The sequence below is a fragment of the Capra hircus genome, chromosome 26 (genome assembly GCF_001704415.2).
Source record: "Capra hircus breed San Clemente chromosome 26, ASM170441v1, whole genome shotgun sequence".
NCBI classification, from domain to species: domain Eukaryota; kingdom Metazoa; phylum Chordata; class Mammalia; order Artiodactyla; family Bovidae; genus Capra; species Capra hircus.
Window position 1 is genome coordinate 33,358,126 of NC_030833.1, and position 24,931 is coordinate 33,383,056.

The 24,931-nt window shown below is 37.0% G+C and overlaps 1 protein-coding gene across 2 annotated transcripts in view; it reads right to left on the reverse strand.

Annotated features, from left to right (window-relative positions):
• LCOR (ligand dependent nuclear receptor corepressor) overlaps positions 1-24,931 on the reverse strand; it is a 130,220-nt gene that overhangs the window by 14,829 nt on the left and 90,460 nt on the right. Inside the window, exon 8 of one of the 2 annotated variants that reach the window (XM_018041311.1) lies at positions 13,165-22,639. The exons of the other annotated variant lie outside the window; for it this stretch is intronic. Coding sequence (XP_017896800.1) covers positions 21,670-22,639 — 970 coding nt within the window. The 3' untranslated portion in view covers positions 13,165-21,669. Of the gene's footprint in view, positions 1-13,164; positions 22,640-24,931 lie in introns of those variants that run through there. 2 annotated transcript variants of the gene reach the window in all.

A 24,931-nucleotide genomic window follows, 5' to 3' on the forward strand; every position in this document is an offset into this window, starting at 1 on the left:
AGCAGAAATCAGTATGATCATTCTCCAAAGAGCCATTTTTACATTATGAAATTCATCAGTGTCACTTATGTTTTATTCTCTGTCCAAAACTGCTTCTCAGGGCCCATATGCTTTTTATTCAATAGAGTAGGAGCATCTACTCAATGAAAACATAAGCTCCTCCCTTCCTTTAGAGCAGGGGAGACACCTGTGACACCCTTGGGTAAGTGACTGCAAAATCATTTTCAACTCTCGGGCTCAAAGAGATACACACGAGGACTTGACAAACTCCTCCGGCAAGCTGCAGACTCTGCAGCTCATGGGGAAGTCAGGAGGTCCCTGCTGAAGGACTCCCCCAGGAGGTACCTGGTGTCCAGGCCCACCTAGTGTTACCAACTACTGTTACTATGTGTTATAGGATGTAGACTGGGAGACACTGGACAGCAGTCTACCCGTTGCTAGTTGTGTGACTTTGGCCAAAACACTGAACCATTTTAGATCTTAGTAGAGTACCTGCCCCATCGATCACTTAAGACAGGTGCAAAAGAAAACCTACAAAGTTTATACAAATACCAGTCACCATTATTGTTAGCCAATCACATTAAACATGCTTCAGTGAAAATAACTCAGAGACCAGAAATGTACATTAATACTTTCTTACAACCCCACAAAGTGGATTTTCTAGATAATCAAAGTTTATCCTTCAAGCAAAAAACATTAAAAATTTTAAGTATTTTTGGTGGAAGTCTTTAAAAAATGGTCTCTTCCTGTGAATGTAATTTATTCTTTCTTAATGATTCAAGGGTCATTACCATGTACACTAATATTGAAGCTTGGCTATTATTTTTATTATGCTGAACTGAAATATATTGATAGCTCTGGGAGCCACTCAAGTAGGTAAATCTACTGCTTAAATGCAAAAAAGTCAGGTGGCAGTCTGTATTTTATTAAAAAGCTTTCTTCTGACTGGCTTCCAAAAGAGCAGCTATGTTTAGGAGTCTCATTTTCACCTTTAGTTGAGTACTTCTGCTCACTAGCTGAGAATTCAAATCTCAAGTGCTAGACTGGTACCTTAAGTGAAAACAAATAATCTCTGAATGAAGGCTACAGGAAGAGTTTTGTAAGTAAGCCACATAGATTTCTTGACAACTTCAAGGATGCGTTCCTGATATTTCTGAGATAGGTGGCTACAAATGAGTGAGATATTAACTGTCTTTTCAATGCATCAAAGAATATATCCTAAGTACATTTTAGCAATACAAGAAAGGGGGGGAAAGTTGACAAAGATCTATGAGAAGGATTAAGAAATATCTTGGCATCTTATTGTCGAAAAGAATGAAGAGATAAATGGTAAAGTCTGTGAAAATCTTCTGGAACTGCTTCATGCCTGCGGCAGTGCTCTGGAAGCAGGATTTGTGTTCGGAGTTAACAATATGCCTTGAGATTCTTGAAATCAAGGAGTGTGTGCCCAATAAAAGTACAGAGTGCTCTCAAGAAAAACTGAGGAGGCACTTTCTTCTAAAGCGATGCTCAGAGAGAATAAAAAACTGAATAATGATTAATCTTCAGATGATACTTAACTTCCTTTATGGTTGTGAAACTTGGATCTCCTGCTATCCCACATGTCTCAATAATTTAATAGTGATTTAATATTTTATTTACCCCTGACTAATGTAAGATCTTCCAAATCAGCTCTGAAGCAATGACCATGGCAATGTGGCTACTCCCTGTTGGTGTTAGCTATTTCTCAGCATTATGGCAGGTGGAAGTGGTGCCTTCACAACTAAGGCATACTGGAGACACATGGTTAGTACTCACTCAACTCTAACCTGGAACAATGCAGAACAGCATGTGGAGGCTGAAAAACAGCATCAGCGAGGTGGACACAGACCATCCCAACCTTGACAGGCATTTACAACAGTGGTTTGGGGACGCTCAGGAGACGATGCAAACATTAAAACTGTAAATGGCAGCCTTGCTTGTGAGAAAGAGACGTCAACAAAGGGTCGTGTTGTGTGTACATTCCTGGTAAAAAGGACCAGGGACAATGTACTGGCAAAGCACAGGTCACCAGAGTAAGCAGGAGGATCCTTGGCCACCTCGAAAGTATCATCCTAGAGTGACTGTGTCCTTTCCTGAAATTCGAAGCTACAGTGGTTTGTAAAATTCTTTGGCAATGATAGCGGTCTTGTATATTTACCCCGCAATTTGTATCTGTTACTGACTTAAGTCTTCTTTTTGTCTTAGCTTTCCAAGAAGATGTAAACTACTTGAGTGTAGGCAGGGGTCACATTTCATGTTTTTCTGTTTCCTCTTAGCAAAACAAGAAGGGGAGGGAAAGGGAGCGTCAAGGATGCTTCCTGGGTTTTCATCCTGGGCAGCACCGTTTACTGAGATAGGAACACAAACAACAAAGCTGGCAACTGCTGACTGTAGGGGTTTATGTGTCTGAAGAGTTCTGTTCTGTACACACTGAGTTGAAATGTTTATAAGATTCTGAATCTGTCTGGTAGGCAACCAGGGACACACAGGTACATGCCCACGGAGCTTCACCTGAATCTGAGAACCTTCACATTAATACCAACCTTTGTCCAAGTGTCATTAAATGGGCCCTGTTATAATACCTAACTTTACAACTATAGTAATAAAATTACTTTTGACTGTGCCTCTAAATTACCCAGCTTCCTACCTTATTTGACTTTCTCTGGAAACTTCTTCAATAAAATCTATGTTTAGATGATTTTTCTTTTCATATCATTCAACTACTTTGTTTTAAAAATTAACATCAACTTTCTGAAGTTTAATTCTATTATTCTTTTTTCATATTTTAAAGAAATGGATGCTGGCCAGCTTTGCCTGGCAGCAAATAGCTGGTCTCTCCCTTTGCTTCTATTCAATGCTTCCCATAGTCCCAGGCCTTCAACAGAGCCTAAATACAGCATTTGCCTTGATTACTTTTTAAAGAGGAAATAAGGAAATCAGAGAGGGCTGAGCTTCTGTCCTACAGACTACTCATGCGAACCCGACCTAAGCAGAAGCACTATGTTTTATTATTAGTTCAGTGATTATAGTTGACATCATAGTATGCTCATCACATCTGACTATATTAGAGTTTTAAAATAACAGTTTAAGTCATCACAGATTTTGAAATCACTTGCTTGATTTCACATTTCTTCTGTTCAACAACAGGATACTAATAGTTAAGTCAATTTTTCATCAGTCAGAAACACTTCACCACCACCACGAAAGAGCAGTGAGATCCTAGGGACTGGTAAATGGAAAGAAGGGCTGCAGAAGACGACGACGACCGATTAGTGCCGAGTTTCTCTACCTGCTGAGAGATGGCCTGTGTGACCTCGAACACTTTGTCTTTCTACGCCCAATTCAGTGCCTAATTCTTAAGGGCGTGGCAGAAGGATAAGATAATATTCATAAAAACTTTGAAAGGCACAGTTTAAGAATGATGTGTTGTTTCACAATCTTATCTTTAATGATTTACTCAATGATATTTTTCTAGATCAGAGATTAGACAGAGCTGAATTTGCCTCCTTTGTCAATACCACCACACTTAAATTTACAAAGGATAACATTCCAGCAGTTAATATAAATGGTGGATGGTCCAGGCCTAGGTTCTCTTGGGGTAAAAGGTCAAATAAACAAGAGATGTGGCCGAGAGCTGAAATGACAGTTTTAAGAGTCTAGAATGTGGAACTGAGGGATTCAGGTAGCCTCTCAGTATCTGCTCTAGAACTACCAATGGCAAATGCAACATCACTGATGACCAAAATATGTTCTTTTCGACTGAAAAAAAAAAGACCAAGAGGGAGAGAGAATGATGTCTGGATGGGAACTAATCTTAGAAGGAGAAAAAGATAATCCCAGGAAACCAGAAGGGGAGAGAAAGCTTGAGACAACAGTTTAGACTGAGTGACCCAACAGTCAAGAGCTGTAAGTAAAGTTGGCTTGATTTTTCTCTTTAAATACAAGAAAACACCAAAATGCACTGTTAGCCCTACTGAAAGAGTTGTAATGTTTGCCAGACCATAGTCTGAAATTATGTTTCCTCATTCCTTACTTCTAGTCCTTCAAGCACTGAAAATATAAGTATGTTCAAAGGCCTGGATAAGTCTGCTGACAAGTACTCATCCTTTACTGGGAAGTGCATCTACCTCTGGCTATTTCACACCTGTGTATCTTCCATACCTGGATACAGGAATACACTAAGGTTTATGACAAAATTGTGGGTGCTTCTGTGTGTAGTGGAGAAGATAAAACATGGGGTATGGAGGTCTTTTTCACTATTTAAAAGGCCATGTACAGTTGTATGTGTAAACAATAATCAAATTTTCTTTCCCAGAACTGAACTAGGATAAAAAGTAAAAGGGTAATTAATAAGCCTGGTGTGCTGCAGTCCTTGGGGTTGCAAAGAGTCGGACATGACTAAGCGATTGAACTGAAGCAAGAAACAGTAAAAGTGCTAAGTGAGAAATAAAGTTCTTAAGATCATAGAAAGTGGCCTCTTAAAATCAGGCAGCTTAATACCTGATTTCCAGGTGGGTGAAATCCTATGAAATTAAAAGACACTTACTCCTTGGAAGGAAAGTTATGACCAGCCTAGACAGCATATTAAAAAGCAGAGACATTACTTAGCCAACGAAGGTCCATCTAGCCAAGGTTATGGTTTTTCCAGTAATCATGTATGGATGTGAGAGTTGGACTAGAAAGAAAGCTGAGCACCGAAGAATTGATGCTTTTGACCTGTGCTGTTGGAGAAGACTCTTGAGAGTTGTCTGGATTGCAAGGAGATCCAACCAGTCCATCCTAAAGGAGATCAGTCCTGACTATTCATTAGAAGGACTGATGTTGACGCTGAAACTCCAATACTTTAGCCACCTGATGCGAAGAGCTGACTCACTTGAAAATACCCTGATGCTGGGAAAGATTGAAAACGGGAGGAGAAGGGGACGACAGAGGATGAGATGGTTGGATGGCATCACTGACTCAATGGACATGAGTCTGAGTGGACTCAGGGAGTTGGTGATGGACAAGGAAGCCTGGCGTGCTGCAAAGAGTTGGACACAACTGAGTGACTGAAATGAAATCCTAATTATCTAAATTTGGACTTAGAATTTAGATGGATTTAGACAAAATGATTTCAAAATTGGCATTAAAGAGAGATCAGAATTGTGGGGGATGGTGTGTGTGTTGGGTGAGGGGTCAAATCCAAGATGTATCTGTGTCTCTTCACCCTGTAGGAGTGCTCAGAGAGTCATTCTTGCTGATGGCAATGAGGCATCTTGCTCAGGTGTGGAGTGGACAAATAGTTGAGAATTACTGATTTAAAACGAAAGACATCCAATCCCTTTCTGATAGCTAAGTTTACTGTGTTCTTAACCAAGTTTACTAAAAACAGGGCAGAACAGAGGCTCAAAACACTATGAATATTCTAAACTAGGGAAAAGAGGCGATTCAGAGAGTGGTTACTGGACAGTTTGCTAGTTTTTCTGTATCTCAGGGGTTAATAAAAGGCTATTATTTGGACTACATATATGATATTACTAGGAGCAGTTGGAGAGGACTCTTGAGAGTCCCTTGGACTGCAAGGAGATCCAACCAGTCCATTCTGAAGGAGATCAGCCCTGGGATTTCTTTGGAAGGAATGATGCTGAAGCTGAAACTCCAGTACTCTGGCCACCTCATGGGAAGAGTTGACTCATTGAAAAAGACTGATGCTGGGAGGGATTAGGGGCAGGAGGAGAAGGGGACGACAGAGGATGAGATGGCTGGATGGCATCACTGACTCGATGGATGTGAGTCTGAGTGAACTCCGGGAGTTGGTGATGGACAGGGAGGCCTGGCATGCTGCGATTCATGGGGTTGCAAAGAGTGGGACACGACTGAGCGACTGAAAGAATGAATGAAAGGCTTATATATTGTATCTTTTATGTCCTGTGAATTCAGCTAGATTGTCAACTTTATTAAATTACAATAAAAATAAAATTATCAAGACCCTCATGTTCACTCTAACATATTTCACCCTAGAGGCAAATGTACCTGGGAAGCCAAAATATAATCAGAAAGTTACACTGGTGAGTCAGAAGTCAGAACACGGTGTCATTAGCCACAATAGTCCACGGCCTCCATCTCCTCTCTAGGAATGTAACAGGCTCAAAAAATAAACAGTTCTACCAATCTCCTTACTTCTGAAAAATTTTTATCCGCCATCCCCCTCCATCATATTAATTTTTGTTTCTATAATCCTAGGTAAGGCCCTGCATGCAAAACTAAATATATTACTAAATACATTACTTTTGTTAGTGAGTGAAGTTGCTCAGTCGTGTCTGACTCTTTGCAACCCCGTGAACTGTAGCCCACCAGGCTCCTCCAACCATGGGATTCTCCAGGCAAGAATACTGGAGTGGGTTGCCATTTCCTTCTCCAACTTTTGTTAATTAATATAAACAAAAGAAGGCAGGGCTCAGTGGCAGTGAAAGACAGGGGACTTTGGACTAGATGGCATATATTCTAAAAATGATAGTTTCTGGACATAGGGGAAGAAATATCCCTAAATGATATACCTACTCATTTGATGAGAACACACACCTAAATTATGGGTATTATAACTACAAATTCTTAGAAGACACTTTAAAATAGACTTCAGAAAATAATACAGTAATTACAGACAAAGAAGGCAGATCTCTGCCCAGGGCTGATTTGAACTGAAAAAGGGTCTGTCCCTAGACTCACGGAGTTACTGAAACCAGATTAAAGAGAGATCTGATCTGAAAGGCATACTTGACATTTTAGGTCAGGATACATGAGAGCTCATGACAAGTCAGCAAGTCTGGTCTATTTCTTTTTTTTTTTTTTTTTTTGTCTTTGTATCTGTCAGGTAGGGGATTAAAATCTATGTTGTTCTTTGGGGGAAACTGCTCTTCAACTCCCTTAAAATGACTAGGATGATGACAGACTAAAAAAGTACCATTGTTTAGGCAGAATACAGAGATGCTCACTCCCCAAGTGAGAGAAAAGGCACTGTGTCACGACGCTCTGTTCAAGGGGGGTGAGGGGAAAGAAACATCTGTCAAGACCCAACAGTGACCAAGAACCCTGTACAGTTTCCCTGGAGTGGAGCCGAGAGGAGTGAGTCTAGACAAGATTTCCAGTACTGTTGCAATGTCTTTCTTTTTAATACCAATAACCTCTAACAAATCCCCAAATGATCACTATGCAGGGCGGCGTGTATGCAGAGAAAGGACTAAAGGAGGCATGGGGAGCTGGCACACACAAAAACCAGAAGGACAAGACAGAGTCCTGCAGCACAAATGCTTTTCCCTCTCAAGAAATGAAATGGTGAGTTTTCAACATATATTCCTGGTTTCTTTTTGAGTGAAAGGAAGAGAGGAAGTAGCAGATTACATAAATATCCGAATAAGCAGTCGTCTCGTATTTTTGTGATTTTTATGGGATCGTCTATATCTTCACTTGCAGTTCTTAAGTTTCCACGCCTCAAACCATATAAATCTGTGGTATAATCCTTAAAAGTGGCAAGTTCTACTTTTGGTGTCATATAATAAACCACTTAAAATTGACACAATGATGGCACTCCTAAGTATTAACCAATTATGCGAAGGACCTAGACAACTCTGCAAAATGTAAAAGGATTTGAGATTTAAAACGATTCCTAAGGTACCTTATACAAACTTTAGTGTTATTTCTTATTTGTTCACTTCATGACTGTTAGAGGAGGTATATATACTTTAGAATTTAAAGTATCATAAGAAAACTATTTTCAGCTGCCATTCTCTGGAGTGTGCTCTTGGAATAAATAGTGCTTTATAACCATCCCTTACCCCATGTTTCTTGGGAAACACTCAAGGATACTGTTGGAGATACACTGGAGTGAGGGGAACTGTGCAGAATCATCTGTATATTCAAGGTTTTATTTAGGAAGGTTGGGAGACAAAATATAAGCAAACATATACACATTTTCACACACGTATACTCAACTTAGGTACTTAACACTATCTCAATGTTTATTCAGTGTTTATCCCTAGTTTTGTCGCTCCTCTTGCTTCCAATATACAATCCACTTCACCTATACTGATTCGACTTCCTTTGGAAAACTCTACATTGTAAGCTCCCTGCAACTAATTCTCCTCATTTTAGAGTTTGCTGTACATCACCCAGAATTGCTGTCTTCTTAAAGCCCAAATCTGATCCTGTCACTTTTTCTGCATAAAATTTCAGTCAACTTCCCACTGCTCAGTCCATTCTCCTTCAGCACCTTCTCCCCGTGGGCTGTGTTATTCCTAACTCTGCTCTCACAGTTTGTCTCTCTTTCCTAAATAGCATTTATGTAGCACGGTAGCTGACATGGCTACATCTTCCACTAGACTGTAGATCTTTCTACAGGTCCAGGACTTTGGCCTTTTTAACATGGTGGTTTCGCTGCCTACAAACAGGGGCTTAGCTCATCTCAGGCACAAGTGATGAATAAGCTAACGGAATAAATTACTATGTAGTGAAAATAGTTTTCCTAAGACCTTTTTCAAAGGCCTTTTTCCTTCTTTCCCTTTTCAAAGAAACTAAAAAGGGAAGAGGAAATATTTTGACAATCAGAAAGGAAAAGAAAAAGTTTTCAAAGAAAATGAGTTCAAATCTAATTGATGAGGCAGGGAATGGAAGGGAATTTTGAATGCCAGACAGCAAGAGGATAGGCTCCTACTGGTAGGCATGCAGATTGCTAGTACCAAAAGGAGAAAAAAAAAAAAAGATGGAAAGGTATGGTTTACATAATGGCTTTCAGAAGAATTAGACTTTCCGACTGAAGCCAAGGACAAGAAATAAATGACTCAATACACACGTTCTAGTTTGGATGTGTATGGTAACACGTAAGATTCAACAAAATAGTATTTATGTGTATTATGCTATATTCTCTGACTGGCTTTTCTTCTTTTTAATGTATTTTTAAAATGTTTATAACTCCCTGATCTTATAATTTACTAGTAAGCTATAACCAGTTGATTAAAGTTCGAAAAGCTGGTTTACACAGACTCACCGATTCCTAGCACCTCACAAGAGTCTGCTATCCTGATTTTCTTCTTAGTCCATTTCTATCTAGCTAAAATTACACTACTAGGTTATCCTGGGGAAAACATCTCAAGTCATTTTAAGAGACGCTGAAATGAACATTTCTAAACTGTGCTAGCTATGATCTGTTTGAAATGCACAGAACTCCCATTCAGTAAGAGTGTAATTAGAATCTCATTGAAAAGGCAGTGTAGTCCCCGAATTCTTTTACAGGGAAACTAAAGGTCTGATGATTAAACACACAAGCACACACACATCTCCACCATCCCACCTAGCTCTTACACTGTGTTTTCCAAACCACCATCATGAAAAAAGAAAAATCTACAAATTCAAAGCATGTAAAATTTCAACCTTGAAAATAAAAAAAAAGACATATAATGGAAAGGAAGATAAATTCTACGTAACTTTATACTTTTTAAACATCTACTTTCCAAACAACTTTTATTCCACTTAATCTTTGAAAAGAAACAAAAAATTATTGATAGTTTGATAACATTCCTCTGAAATAGGACGAAGCAATCAGAAAAGCAGCATTTCATGTTTCAACTGTAGTTCTACCATTTCTATGTCTCTAAGTTAAAACAAGATTGGCCGAACAATGTCCTGGTCTAATACAAACTTACCTGCCTCACATTCAAAGTTTTAATTAAACAACTTCCTCCACAATTTTCAAACTGATTTTCTCTTTTTACCCCTCACACTAAATTAACTCCTACCAGGTGATTTCTCTAACTCTCATTTATTGAGCACTTGCAAAGAGCCTGGCATAGTGCTAAGTATTGTACATAGAGAATTTTATTTCAGCCTCAAAGCAAATCTCTGAGGTGGGTGGTATAAACCCCTATTACTCAAATGAAAACTGAGGTTCAGAAAGGCTCAGAAACTTTTCAAGACCATGTTCTGGGAAAGTACAAAGGCTAGGGTTTTAAGCCAGGCTCATCAGATTCTCTCTCTTAAACTTGAGGTGGTCTCCACTCTGCTATGCTCTACCTACTCAAGATTCACCTCGTCCATCACAGAGTCAATAATGCTAATTTCTATTTAACAAAGAAGTTTTAAATACCTCACATTTCTTTACTGGCAATTTCATAACACAGATTAAATTCTCTTCCTAAAAGGCAATGTAATTTATTTATTCAACAATGAATAGCTGATTTAATTAGTTAAAAGTGAATCTAAAAGGAAATTATAAAATCCTTCACTTTAATTCTAGGTTAAGGGTGCCAAAATGGTATAAAGGTAAGTATAATGGTTTTCAATCATATTAAGGGCAACTCATTACATGTTAGGAGAGCGGGCAAGTCTCCCAAAGAACCCAAGTTCCATGTTTTTCTTTAAAAATAAGAGATTAGGGTGGAACCAACAGTGTTTAATCAGTGGGTTAATAAAATACCTCCTGTGGTCACAGCAATGTGAATATACACAACACTACTAAATTATATGCTTAAAAATGGTTAAAACTAATTTTATGTCTTTTGACAGAATTAGAAAAAAAAAAAAGATTTGCTGAATAAATGAACTTAAAAATGCAACACCTCCCCAAAAAAACCTGTGTTACAACTTGAAAATATGTAACATGTTCGTCTCACTCTTATAAACTGATTCAGGCATCTGTACTGTTAAAAGACTGATTTTGATTGAGACAAATTATATCCAATGAGCCCCAGAACTCTCTGTGTTCTAACATTCAAAGCAGAACTAGCCTGCACACAATAGAAACAAAAATTATGAACATATCAATACTTTAAAATTAATCAGAATAAAAAGTAACTGCTTAATTTTTGCAAAAAGATCATCACATTCATACAGTTCATAACAAAAATGTAACAAAACAGGCTTATTTTAAATGAAAGTCATCTAAAATGATATTCAGACCTATTCTTTTTCTTTTTGAAAATGCTGCAAACGCAAAGATAAGACCTAAGGTTTACAAGACCCTAGTATTAAATAAAGGGTAGCTACTGTATTATTCAATATTTGAACAGATACAATTGGTGTATCTGCCTCACATTCAATTGCAGTTTTAATAGGCACAGAGTTTTAAATAGGGCCTAAAAGGCATTCAGGACAGCATAACTTTACAGATGTAAAAGCAAGTGATCTTTCTAATATACCAAGTTGCAAGGATTTATATTACCAAATAATTCTGTATCACTCCATACTGCTGATCAAATAAAACTGGCAAGAACACTACAATTAACATTTTAAAACTACCAGTCGACAACAACATGCCTATAAAGATTTCATACCTATAGATTTTAATACACTTTAGCTTACTTTCCAAGCTGAACTCTAACCAAACTATGACTTAAACCACTCATTACATATTCATGTATCTTTTACAATGTTTCCAGGGGACTTCCCTGGTGGCCCAGTGGTTAAGACTCCGAGCTCCCAATGCAGGGGGCAAGGGTTCGATCCCTGGTTGTGGAACTAAGATTCCACGTTCCATGTGCCCGATAAGTAAATAAATAAAGTATTTTTTGAAAAAAGATAAACAAAATAAAAATTGTTTTGAGAACACTTCTTTTCCACTAACCTCTGAAAACAAGCCTGTCTACTCTAGTTACAAACACAGCTTGATACCAACACTACCACTTCTCCCTAAACAGCAAAACATCCAACTTATAAGGTGAATATGATGAATGAAATTCTGTGTTAAATGCTTACCACTTAGAAGCAAATAATGACTAAGTGATAATCGAGTATAAGAACAGCTATCTCTTATGTGACTTTATACATTGCTAAGAAAAGGATTTTCACTCATTTCAGCTACAAAATCTAACATCTTATGACTTGGGTTATGTTTTTACATTTGAATACACATGTCTGGGGAGAGAAATTCATAGTCCTTGAGGAAAAAATAACTCCACAACTCAGAAAGCAGAGACCATTTTGCACTCCATTTCCCTTATGTGACTTCTGATTCCTAAGAGTTCTTGAATTAATTCGAAAGTATCAGCAAAATCAGAGGAGAAAATTTTGCGTTAGATGAAATAAGTCCTTTTTAAAAATCAGGTCATAAATGAAGAGCTATCAACATGAAGATAGGATCACTAGGATAAGTTCATTGATGAGATGCCAGATTAAAATCCTACCACAACTGACCTGGTCACCAGTTAAAAATGGATAATGACAAGAAACATGTAGGTACAGTTTTGTACAAAGAAATAATACTTAGGTTTTCAGAAAAGCATTCTATAGACACATGACATAACTGAGTAAGGGGACCAAGTGAAGCCAACGAACAAGCCTGTAGTGCCAGCCAAGTTTCCAATTTTATAAACATCAAGCCAAAAGGCAGGAAAGTGCTAGTGAGGCAGCCAAAGAAATGAGACAAAAAAATAACCTAGACCAACAATAACATTATTAAAAAATAGAAAATGCCATTAGAAGTGACTGAAAATCACTTCAACCAGCTTATACAACATGAATATCACAAGCTTGAAAAAGCAGCTTTCTAAAACATTTGGTGTACCATTTCTATCTTTATCATTATAATTCAGCTGTTCTTTAACCATCTGACAATGGAAATCATTCTGTAATAAAAAAACTTTTAAATATCCCTGGTTTCTAAAACCACAATGTAAATGTTGAACAACTACATGCTGATAAAAGAAAATACCAGCATTCTCCCAAGAATCAGAACTGCTAAAATAACCTTAATTGACTGACAGTGCTTTCATACTTATGCCTCTAGAAAAGAGCAAACAAAAATGAGTAAATCATTATTCTTGGTAAGTAATTCCAGATTAGAGTTTTACTGTAAGAAAATTATGAAAAATTAAGTTCAGCAAGCAGGTATTATGAAAATTATCAATAATAGTTAGTGAATAATCCAATTCAGAGAACTGAGATAGGGGAGTATCAAATTAGTAAAGACAGTTACAAGGCAGTACCGAATCCAAATACTGAAGCAGCAATTTCTGGTTATCTAAGAGATTTCATGGAAATAAATTATCACCAAGGGAAAAAAAAAATACAAACTTTGTTTACCACGTGCATTTATAGTGCACCTCGAAATCTTACCCCCTTTGTGGATTTTTTTTTTTAAGAGCATTATACCCTTAAGAAGTAGAAACCAAGCTTTTAAACAGTTTTCACAACAAAATTTATTAGAAGAATAGTGGTTTTGAAAAGTCTAGCATCCAGTGAGAACTACCATACACAACATTACAGCTGGGAATGTTTCTCCAAAATGTCATGGTCAAATAATACAATGGAACCATTAACTCTTACACATGCACGAAAGAACTAGCGCGTCTGACATACAATGCAAAAAAAAAAGGGGGGGGGGGAACCACATGGATTAAAATTTTAAGTACTCATCACATACATTAAGACACAGCTTATTTTAGTCCAGTCAAAAATCAGAACTGCATTAAAAAAATTTAATGTAGTGCAATCAAACCAAAGAACTTAATTTGTGATCATAAGTGCTCTACTACATAAACATTGATCATAGCAAGGAACAAAAAGTTCAAATCACACCGTACAAAAAAATCTGTAAATAAATATAAACTACAGTACAAGAGAAATATTAAATTATACAATTCCGTCAAACTGTAAACAGTATATTGAAATGAGGTCCATAAGAGTAAAGGGGGTTCCTGTTTTGTTGCATGACACTCAAACTTCTAGAAATCTGAAAGATGCCGTTTTCTGTATCTTCAAGGTTATAGGTTTTATATGTGGAGAATGCCTTTTAGATGTAAGATATCAAATATTAAAGCAGAGGAATAATCTGTTTTGTTAACCACAGATAGTACTGCAGAAAACAAAGGTAGTTTTAAAGAATAAACAGCTCTAGCAGACAAGTCTTAACATTAAAAGATGCAAAGGGCTAAAGCTGGAATTAGAACTTCACATCAGAAACTTGTCATTGAGGGCTTCTAGGCTACAAAATATACTGACAAAATTGTCTGCTGATATGTAGTCCTAGACCTCTGCTAATTTTTTGACATTTACATACTCATGTTACAACACCAACTTTGGCAGAATCACTACTAATAAACTCAGAGCACTCCTGGCCCAACGGTTCCATCACAGTGGCCAGTGCACAGAATTCTCTAAAGACATTGCATAAACTAGAATGTAGAGGTCAGACACCCAAGGACCAGTGCTTGAATTTAGTAGTAGTATGGTGAAGAAGCAAGAGCCACATTGAGGAAGGACTGCATCTGTCATATTTTACAGAAGCAGCAAGGAATGTCATTTAATTGTGCTGGCTATTAGTGGCATTTAAAAATAGACAGTTTAACTGTGTATACGTGTGTTGCATGTGCTGGCTATACATTTATGCACGTTTTGTTTTTTTAAATACACTGTTAACAGGAACCCCCATATTATCTGCTCAGTAGTAATAACTGAATATATAGAATGCCACTATAAGAGTGTGAGGCACCGTGTGCTGGAGAGTTCTATGCAGCTTTAAAATCTGTTTGGCTGAGTTATACCTGGATACCTGAACTGAGTTTTTTAAGTTGACATTCATCAAGGATGTGCTACCAGCACGTCAAAATAAAAGCAAAACAGAAAAATACAAGTCACTGTTAGGTTTAAGAATAGCATCAAAGTACCTGAATTGAGTGAGAATAGTGTGTAAACTGTCCCTGAGGGTTTTTAAACAGTGTGTACAAGTTGGATTCCTAAGAACATTAGCTTTATTTAACAGTGTGGACTGGTAAAATACCAATGTCTGACAGTTTAAAGTGGAGGTTATAAAGAATTATATGCAAACACTCCAAATGTATAGTTTATACATTTCTTCTCAAAGCAGCAATAAGCTGCTGTAAAGTATACATCCCATCAGAACAAGCAACATGTGGGAGTCAGATAAAGGTTTCTATCTTAGTCTGGTTTTCTGACAGCACAGCATATCAATATCCAATGACTATATCTTTCCTAGATCAGAATGTAACTAATTTCGACTAGCAATATAGGATTAGACTTTTAATCAAACACTTTGCTATTACATACTAAAATTCCTTAAACTTACTAATGCTGGTATACTAACCTAGTTAATTATCCCCCCCTCATTTTAGAAATATACCCTTCCACAACTTAAAAACATTAAGATCCATTTTCAGTCCTCTGATGTAAAAAGCATGTCAGTGAATTAATATTAAAAATTTACACAGTAAAAAGGCTTGAATTTCAGCCAAAGATTCTAAATACTGCTCATTCCCTGAAGACTTAAAGGGAGAGAGAATCCCTACCCATTTTCCTAGTGATTTATTTTTCTAAAACTGTCTGACACAATTTTTCATTTTGGGGAATTTCCCCCTCACCTCCTCTCAAATTCCAAATTCTCAGCCTGAAATGCTTAATGAAATGGGGAAAATGAGGCAATCACTTGGAATTGCTTGAAAGGTACAAAATGTTATTGTCTTTTTAAAAATCTTTAAGACAAGAATTATTTATATAAATGTGATCTGATCCCATAATATGTAGTATGTTTTATATTTTTAAATAATCACCCTAAAACTTACAGTACCTAAGACTCTGAAGATAAATTAAGACTTTAGTGTTGTAACAGAAAAAGTGCTGAATTATCCCTTTTCTAGTACTTTAAACATTTCAGACAAGTGCTTTCCTAAGTGACGGTAAAGTTCACTATATACCCTTCCACCAAGCAGGAAAAAAAGTCACCTGGATTGAAAGAAAAGACTTTCAGGAGTGTAGCACCGAGTAGTTACCAAATAACAGACGTTATTCAGCTCCTTCTGAGGGGGTGAACTAGTCCAGGCTGAAATTCTATTTGGCGACTGTATGTTAAAGATCCCTGCTCCACCGTGTCAGTGTCCTGTGTCCAACCCTCCCACCCCCCACCCAGCCCCCTTACACACTATCCACTGAGAATCTAATCTCTGAAGAGATTATTTTAAGATTTATGTTTTCAGGACATACCTGAGAAAGGGTGCAATTATGCAGAACAAGGAACCCAAGACTGCACTAATACTGGTTACAGGTTCATAAATTCTTTCCCAAGACAAATCTAAAAAGTCTAAGAGGTATGGATCTTAAAATATGTCTTACTGCTTTAGATTTTTTTGGTATGTGTGTAGGGTCATTTCCAGTGTTGAAAACACCATCTTGAACCTGCTCAGCGACAGTTCAAGATGGGGTAAAGAGTTTATTTTCATATTCAAACAATAAAGATTAAATATTATGATTATAATATTTGCTACATCCAATAAATCTACGATTAACTAAAAGTGCTTGCTTTTCAGCTTTTGATATAGCTCTACGTGAACTGGAAACCTTAAAATTACCCCCCCAATAGTTGCAGAATTAACTCAAATTTTGTTATCTGTCAAGCCAACATTAATTTGTCTTGATTCTCACTTTTCAAATAATCTAAAATGAAGGCGGCCCAACTGTACCATGTGCTCTATCCCGCAACTCAGCTTTCGTTAGTTGTAGGGCGGAATCCTTCCTTCAACTTCACTTACTTCCCCCTACCCGACTTCCCAACTCCCTCTTCCAATCTCCTTCACAGGGCACACAGCTACAGGACCAATGTCTGCTTCTTTAAAAAGCAACTGAGAGTTTATTTGGGAATGGGAGACAGAGAATATGAAAAGAATTTCCTCTATTTTCCCTTCAGTCACCGTGTTCACAAATCCTACTCAAGTCTCAAGGACAGAATGTATCCAGAAAAAAACTAAGACGACTTTGGAGGTCTGCATTCCTTGTACCACAATTATACTTTTTTCCTTTTCAGTAGTGCTTGAAAGCAATTAGATTAAAAAAAAAAAATCCTTATATAGCTTAATCAAGTTTCCAAATGGGCTGTTTGGTTAAAGCCATTAAGTTTAATAACACTGGCCTGACCACAGTATTAATGAAGACCTAATTATAATGGAAAGTAACAAGGAAAACAATCTTTGATATCTTCATGAAGGTCAAAATTTAACCTATAACTTTTAATGTCTCCTATAAAAGACTAAGTAGAGCAATTCAGTCTATTGCCATATTCCATCACCAACGACAGCAACCTGAATACATACAGAAGGGTGGTTCACATAAAAACAAACTCTGGCATTTAGTTAAAGAAAGAATAATTACAAAAGAAAGATGTGTAGTTTCAAAACTAAATCTACAGAGATAACAGCTCTTAGAAAATGACACTGAGCTGTCATATCAGCTGTAAGTACTCAAAATAATTTCAGGTTCTGACACTGGGCTGACTCAATAATTTGTTTTATAAAAATAACTGACTGAATCCAAGTGTCACTATTATGGGTCAATGAAATATAAAGAGTCACAAAGGCTTAGCCAAGCCTCGCACCATGTGCTTCCTTGGGGCAGGGGGAGAACACACGGCTCACTAGCAGCGCCAAGCTTGCTACGTACTGCCTAGTGACAAAAGGCAGTTATGGTATGAGCCTTTGCAGGTAGTCATTTTTAGTCTGATTTAGAGTTCTCTCCAGAAAATTGGGAACTAAACTTCTCATTGTGCCTTACTATTTTACTATCTGATCCCATACAGCTCATCTTATAAATAGCTCAGGTAAAATGCTGGGGAATGGAAATGCCAATTGATTGAGGTAATGGTTTATATAAGATAACCAGAGTTCTAAAAGCACTTCAATATTGTAAAGTAAAAGTGTACCAAATAAAGCTAATATACACTTTACACTTGTTGAGCTTGCTCACCAGAACTGAACAGTAATTAACTTCACATAAGGACCCCTATTATCACACAAAGCCTTACTCACATCCAAGATCTGCTGCAGCAAAGGTTTGTCAAGCAACACCTAAACTTCAGAGTAACAACAAACTTAACATTAAAAAGTATTATACACAAATATAAATTATTTTTCCTGAAAGAGAGACCTTGTCCTTCATGGTATCTGGGGAACAGAAAAAAGTGTATAGCTCATCACCAACAGTTCAGTCACTTGTAAGCCTTCTGAACAAGTGATAAATACATTACTGTCAAGCTTCATGACTCTGTTTCAGAAGTGAGAATGCTAATGATAAAAATACCACCTAGAAATCCTTCCACAGAATTAGTGTTTTTTGACTTTATAGTGCTATAGCTTATCTACTCTATATCTACGTTTTCTCATAAAAAATGTAGGAATTGATTTTAAATACACTCTCTCTTTCTAACATTAGTTTGAACAACATACAGTTGAAGTAATGTCATCATCTGCCTACTGGAAAATGAAAGGAGAAAAGGCTTTTGTGACAAAGATAGTTGTGAACTATACTTTCCCATACCATAAAAATGGTCAACTGTTGTTTGGGCCATGCAAAACTCTGATTAGCAGAAATTAAGCATGCGAATGGACCAATCGCTATTACACATTTATGAGGATGTCCCCAAACTAGAATATCTACACTGAAAGTGCCAATACAGAATAGTGGCAAATCAAGAGGGAAATCAAATATTACGGGATCACTGCGGCACCAAGACAGATAGCCAGCCATGTGATGAGCCACATCCAAGGAACACATGGTATAATGGAACTCTGAACACAAAATTTAACATTAAAAGTGCACCTGAATATTACAAACTAACTTTACAAAACCTACAATAAGGTAAAATATATATCTTTTGAAATATTCAGCAGCTTTCTGTATTTTTTTTAAAGTTTTTTTTTTTTTGAGAGGCTCATGAAATTTAAAAGGGACCACTATCTAATTTCAACCATGCTTCACAAAACAATAATGGCTATTTTATATTGCAGTTACCAATGTAATGCAATTAGTGCTTTAAAATAATCTACACTCAAAAAGAAAAAGAGAGACCAACCGACCTTTGGAGGAAATATGCTTATTCAAAAGCTTCTTGGAAAAGAAAATTTACCTGAATATCAAGTCATGACTGATCTCAAGTGTAATGTTTAAAAGCTTCACAGACATGAATATTACAATCTTCAGGTCTCAGGACTTTTAATCTGAGAAAGTTTAGAGTTTGGTTTGTTTTTTAAATTCACTTTCTAACCAAAACAAATAATAGAAGTACTCAGATTTTCACTATTTACAACTCTCAGCCTACAATCTGAAATGACACAATACAAGTTCTCTTATTTAAACTGCAGCATTAAAGGGTAGGCACACCATTCTTCTGCTGCTCGATTGTCATCCACTGAAACACACATAGAAAATATTTATGTTAGTAAAATGATCACTCCATTACACTACAATGACAAAATTTACATAACTCAACTCATACGTCACTTTAGAGACTACCACATGGGATTAAAACCTCTCTGAACAGTAAAACTCTACAAAAGTTGAACTTTTAGGGCCAGATTTTTTAATGGGCCTTATTGATGCCTTTCTGAGGGGATTAAAAAGAAGCACAAATTAATTGCTCAAAGGACCTTTTTGCAGCAATGCTGGGCTATAGAATGCCCCCAAACATCATGCAAAAAGGCACCATGGTTACAATTAATTGTGTGTGACAAATCGAGTGTGGAACAAAGGAGGCGTTCCTTCATAAGCTTAGTCCTTTGCTTTTAGCAAAACTTCTACTACTTCCTTCAACTGCAGATGAAAACCATACATTTCAGTAAGTATTTTTATTGCAACTTCCAGCTAGGCTAGAAAATACCGCAGAGTCATACACTGCTCTGAACCCAAACTGCTTTTTCTGCTGAGAAGACTAGCAAACTAAGAGGAAACAGGCTCAGTCATCCACTGATCAAACTGCTACACATAATAACCAAACCAAAAGAGGAACCCAAGCCCAGGCTATGCCAAGAATGTGTGTATTTTAATAACAGCAATGGTGTGCCTAACCTTTGAACACACAGGGTGCCAAGGAAAAACTATCGTTAACCTAATTAACTGCTCCAAAGTGCCCAGGCAAGAATTTATGCCTTGGGAATATCTGGACCTACTCCTCAAACTGTTAGTATCCATCAGAAATCATTAATCTCAACTTAACGCTCCCAGTTTGATTTTATTTCACCAAAAAAAAAAATCCAATGTTTTTTTGGGGTTTGTTTTTGGTTAAGCATTTAGAAGGGCCTGATCACCTTTTTCAGTAGGTAAGAATATAGGGTCATGTATGGTAGATTTTATTTTGAAGAAAGAGTATTTTTAATTTGGTCATGATGCAGAATTAAATTTCATGGGCTTTATTTACCTATTATTCTTGCAAAAGAAATTGTAGAAAATAAATGTCACAAGCCTTATCAGTGTGATTTTAAAAGCCCATCTCAAAAAAAAAAAAAGCTTAGATGTTCTTTAAGGAGTGCTTATACAGAACATAATCTGAAAGGTCCTGTGCTAACAGTGTGCCAAACAACCATAAAAATCGGCCAAATAGCAGAAAGGTTGAGAAAGGGACAGTATGTAGGATGCCAAAGAAAGTCAAAACAACAAATTAAATTAAAAACTAAAAATCCCTGCCCGCCTTCTACTAGTATTTGAATTAGTTAAAAAAGAATTGCTAAGGAGCTTGATTTCTGATTGAATTATTGTTAGAACTGAAATGCAACCTAAATCACATTAGGTTACTTTGGGGTTGTGTTTTTTTCTCTCACCACAAACACAGATTCTTCACTTGTGTGGCTATTTGAGCAGATTACCAAGGCTGTAAAATCTAGATACCACTTTCGCATTATTATAATTACTCACACACATTTCCCCCCTATTTCTCCCATCCCCCCAACAAACAGATCTTAAAAATTTTTAAATAGTTGCTGCAACTGACATTCAGTCATTAGTTAGCACATGATCAAATCTGTAAAAAGATTTAAGAATACAAAGAAACTCAGTTTGCTAAAATGAGGCATCCTCTATCGTTTCCTGTAATGTACCCTGACTGCTCCTGAGTAAGAACGGAGCTCGTCCTCCATGAGATAAGGCTATATCCTCACTTGTTGGGTGAGACCAAATTCTACCCTTAGAAAATCCCAAATGAAATTACAGCAAAGGTAGTGTCACAACGTAATCAACCGAAGCGTTTCTGAAGGTAGCGTGTGCACATTTTCCACCTCCTTCCCCTCTGGGTGAGCACTAAACAGATTGCTAATTTGTTAAGTAAACTTAACAGTGAGAAGGGAAACCATAAAAATGTTAATTGAGCCAAAGAATATTTATCAGTGAACAGTCAAATTTCTTAAATTCAAAGGTTCATTGTCCTTAGTTTCTTTAGTTTAACCCTTAAATGAGTTGAATCTCTGAAGAAAAAAAAGTGAATAATTTTATAAGATGGCTTTCCAATTTGCAGTGATAAAGCTCCCAAAACGACAGGTGGTTTCTAAAAGGGGGCTTTTTTCTTTTCTTTTTAAATAAAGGCAAATATAACTTAAGGAAAAAAAAGAAAGAAACGCATGCAGGCTCTACAGGCAAGGAGTCCACTTTCATGTATCTGTTCTCTGTGAGGTAACTCAATTCTCTTTTGTAGAGAAACATGCAAAAAGGCCAAACAATATCTCGAGCCATACTGCACATGAAAAATTTAAAATATGCAACATTCAGAATGCACCCTTCATCTCTGCACACACAGGTCAATGCAAAGTCTGCAAAGAAACAAGTGTCACAGTAAATGAAGTTAGGTGCAGCAATGATAGCTGAACAATGCAGTAGTGCTCACCCAGTTTGTACAGTAATTGGCACTCTACAGTATTCCTACTCAGTTTTTGATTCATTTGCACTTTGTGCTGCCTCTCCCTGGGGATCTAATTCAATCTTTACAGAAACATCTGGCCCCTCCGACCTCATTAACTTCATCTTTTTCTTTGGAGGGTTTTTCAAAGTGCCCAGCCTCTCCTTTACTTTGTACTCCAGTGTACTGTGGGGAATCCCATAAATACTCTGAGCTTTGGAAACACTCATTTTTCCACTCATAACCACTGAGATTGCTTCCTCCAGTATCTCACTGTTGTACTGTCTGTAACGCCCTCTTTTCTTCCGAGGCTGCTTGGAGCCAGGATCTCCTTCTTGATCCGATGTGGGATATGGCTGTCCAGAGGTAGACTGCTCAGCATCTGAGCCCCAAGAATCGGGTCCAGCATCTAACATGCTTTTTCTATTTTGTTTTGGAAGAATAGCCCTTAATTTTTTACTAAGCGCGCTCTCCGTTTGTGAACCCATTACCAAAGAGCTATAGCTGTACTGATCACCAGTGCGAGATTCCCAAGAAAGATCCATTCCTCGAACTTGTGGTATCTTTAAATCTACAGGAGATGAATGGCTCACATCCTTTTTCCCATCTTGTTTTGCTTGAAGTGCCATTTTTGGAAAGGCAGAGTTTTCTGCAAGAAAAGGAAGGTCACTGATGTTGTTGAGTGCACCATTTCCCCTGAACTTCATACGGCTGAGGTTGAACTCATAATGTGGTTTTGCCCAAGAGGCTTCCCTGGATAATATTAAGTGCTGTCCATGATTCTGTAATCCAGACGGCCCAAGGCTGGCAGCTGTGGACAATTGGTTTCTGCTCAGTAGTTCTTCACTAATCTGCAGGGATCGAGCCAGTGGAACTTTGAGTGATGTGGAGTGTCCAAAACCTTCCCTGGTTCCATCCTGTAAGCTTCTTGGAGGTACCCCATCACCACTCCGAAGTCCGTCTGGGCGGTACTGGCTGGGTCTCCCAGGTCGCCTAATTGGATGGAAGGAAACTGATGTGAGCAGGACTTGCACAGGTAGGGAGGGATGGGTGAGGGGACCACTCCTTTATTAGAACGCCTTGCTTGGGTAACATCACTTTGTGTTATTTATTTATTTTCTCTAAAATTAAAAAAAAAAAATGGTCTCAGCAGTTAGTTTTAAACTTGTTCACAAAAAACAAAAACAAAAGCAAAAAACAAAAAAAGAAAAAGAAAAAAAAACCAGGAGCTTTTGGGCAAAGAAAAATTAAACCTGTCAGCTAGTCTCTGGTTGGGTTCACAAATATTCGGAGAAAAAGTTTCGCGCAACTGTCTGAAAATAGCACCTTAATTACTAATTACAAAGTAATCATCAAGTCTCCATACTACAAAGAATTGTGTTACCAATGTGACGTTACCACTAAACAAGTACAGTAATAAAAGAGTAAGCCAGATTATTTATTTTAATGCAACATATTCAACATTCATGACAACCAGCTATAAAACTTGAACAATTTACATTGGTGGAACCCACAGATAACTGCTCATTTATTCCCACAAACAAGTTGATGTTCTTATCAAAAATCAGGTAACTCCAAATGACATTTCTTATTTTGCTTGGGAAAAAAAAATATGGCTACCAGCCCCATGGTGGGGGGAAACCCCAAACCAAAACAATGAAATTTTTACCCATCAAATTATAACTTACCACATTTCTTCATTTAAAACACTATTTGTTGCAGATACACGAATACCACTCATTTTTCCATTTGAAATAATCCAAGTTTTAAAGAAACTGTCCTTTATTTTCCCAAAAACTTTTTTCCTTAAGTTCTATTCAAAGTAATTATTGTCAGAGTTATAGAAACAATTTTTTAGCATTTTCTTAGTTGAAGGAAACCTTCTTCTTAAAATACCAAGCATTAATCTTCAAATTTTAAGTGGGTAACTTTCAAATAATGCTTAAAAAAAATCAGCTACTGACATAAAGTTAGTTCGTAAGGTTTTCATTTTTACAGTAGAGAAGGATTTATCAGTGATAAAACTGGTAACTGCTAAGGCATGCCCAAGGGGAGTAATTACATTAACTAGGCACAAAAGCAGAACTTTGCAGAAATAATGGTAAATCAGATATGTTTTCCGAAAGTCTACAGGGACTCTGCTGTTAGCAGTAAATAATATAGTAGGGATGACAATTCAACTAAAAGGTGGGCAGTACTGTTGGTGCTTTCGTCTTCCAGAAAACTCTACCACAATGAGTGCATTTACTTTCCATTCAGAGGGACAAACACAGCAATTTCAACCGTACAGTACACAGATCTGGTGGCCAAGTTTAAAGAAAATCTTATACAAGGGATGTATTTATGCAAACAGCACTTAGGCTTCTACACGTGTCCTTGTTTACACAACTCAAGTTTTCTGATATATAAATGGAACCAAATGATTTGGGACCATGATGACTTAGATATATATATATAGTATGAACTATAGTGAAAAAGGGGCTTAAGAAAAAAATGATTAATAAACTATGCAAAATGAATTAAATTAATGTTACTTTTAGACTGAATAAAGGAGGAGAGAAAAAGGAAGATGATGTAATTTTAGAGAAAATAAAGGGAGCATTTTAGAAGTCAGTAAAGGAATCCTTCAATTTGAAGGTAATTAAGAGTAAGTTGGAACAGGTTAGTCCCTTTAGTGCCTACTTACTCCTTTGATATCTAAATATCTTCCCCATGTTGACATTCTAGGAGTTAAATAAACCTAAATAATTAACTATGTTTCATATCTAGATGAAGCTCATTTTTGGTCACAACACAGTTTTATGAAATGCCTTCCCAATATGGCATCTAAGCATCTGCATTAATATAGGACTTTTAAAAATGGCTACTATATACACATACAGAGAGAATTAGATAATCTTACACTATAAAATTGGGTGGTTAGAAAATCCTCTTTAGTCTGGTAATAGTTCTCAAAACTGATCATGTAATACTGTCTTGGAAGCATAAGAAGGTTATCTATCAACACCGACAACCAGTCTTATCTAATCAAAAACAAAAAATACACACAATTATTTTCTGAACTGCCACACAAGAGTTAAAACTGCAGTTCAAATCAATAAACCAAACCAAACCAAACCAAGCAAGGAAAAAACGAATAGCCCCTATACTCCGTTAGCAATACCAAGTTAAAGATTGGAACCCAATTTTCATTCAACAACTTCAGCATACAAAACACTGCCTTTACATGTGAACTCTGGAATTATTTAGGTTGGGTTCATATTCCTCAACACTCAACAACAAAAA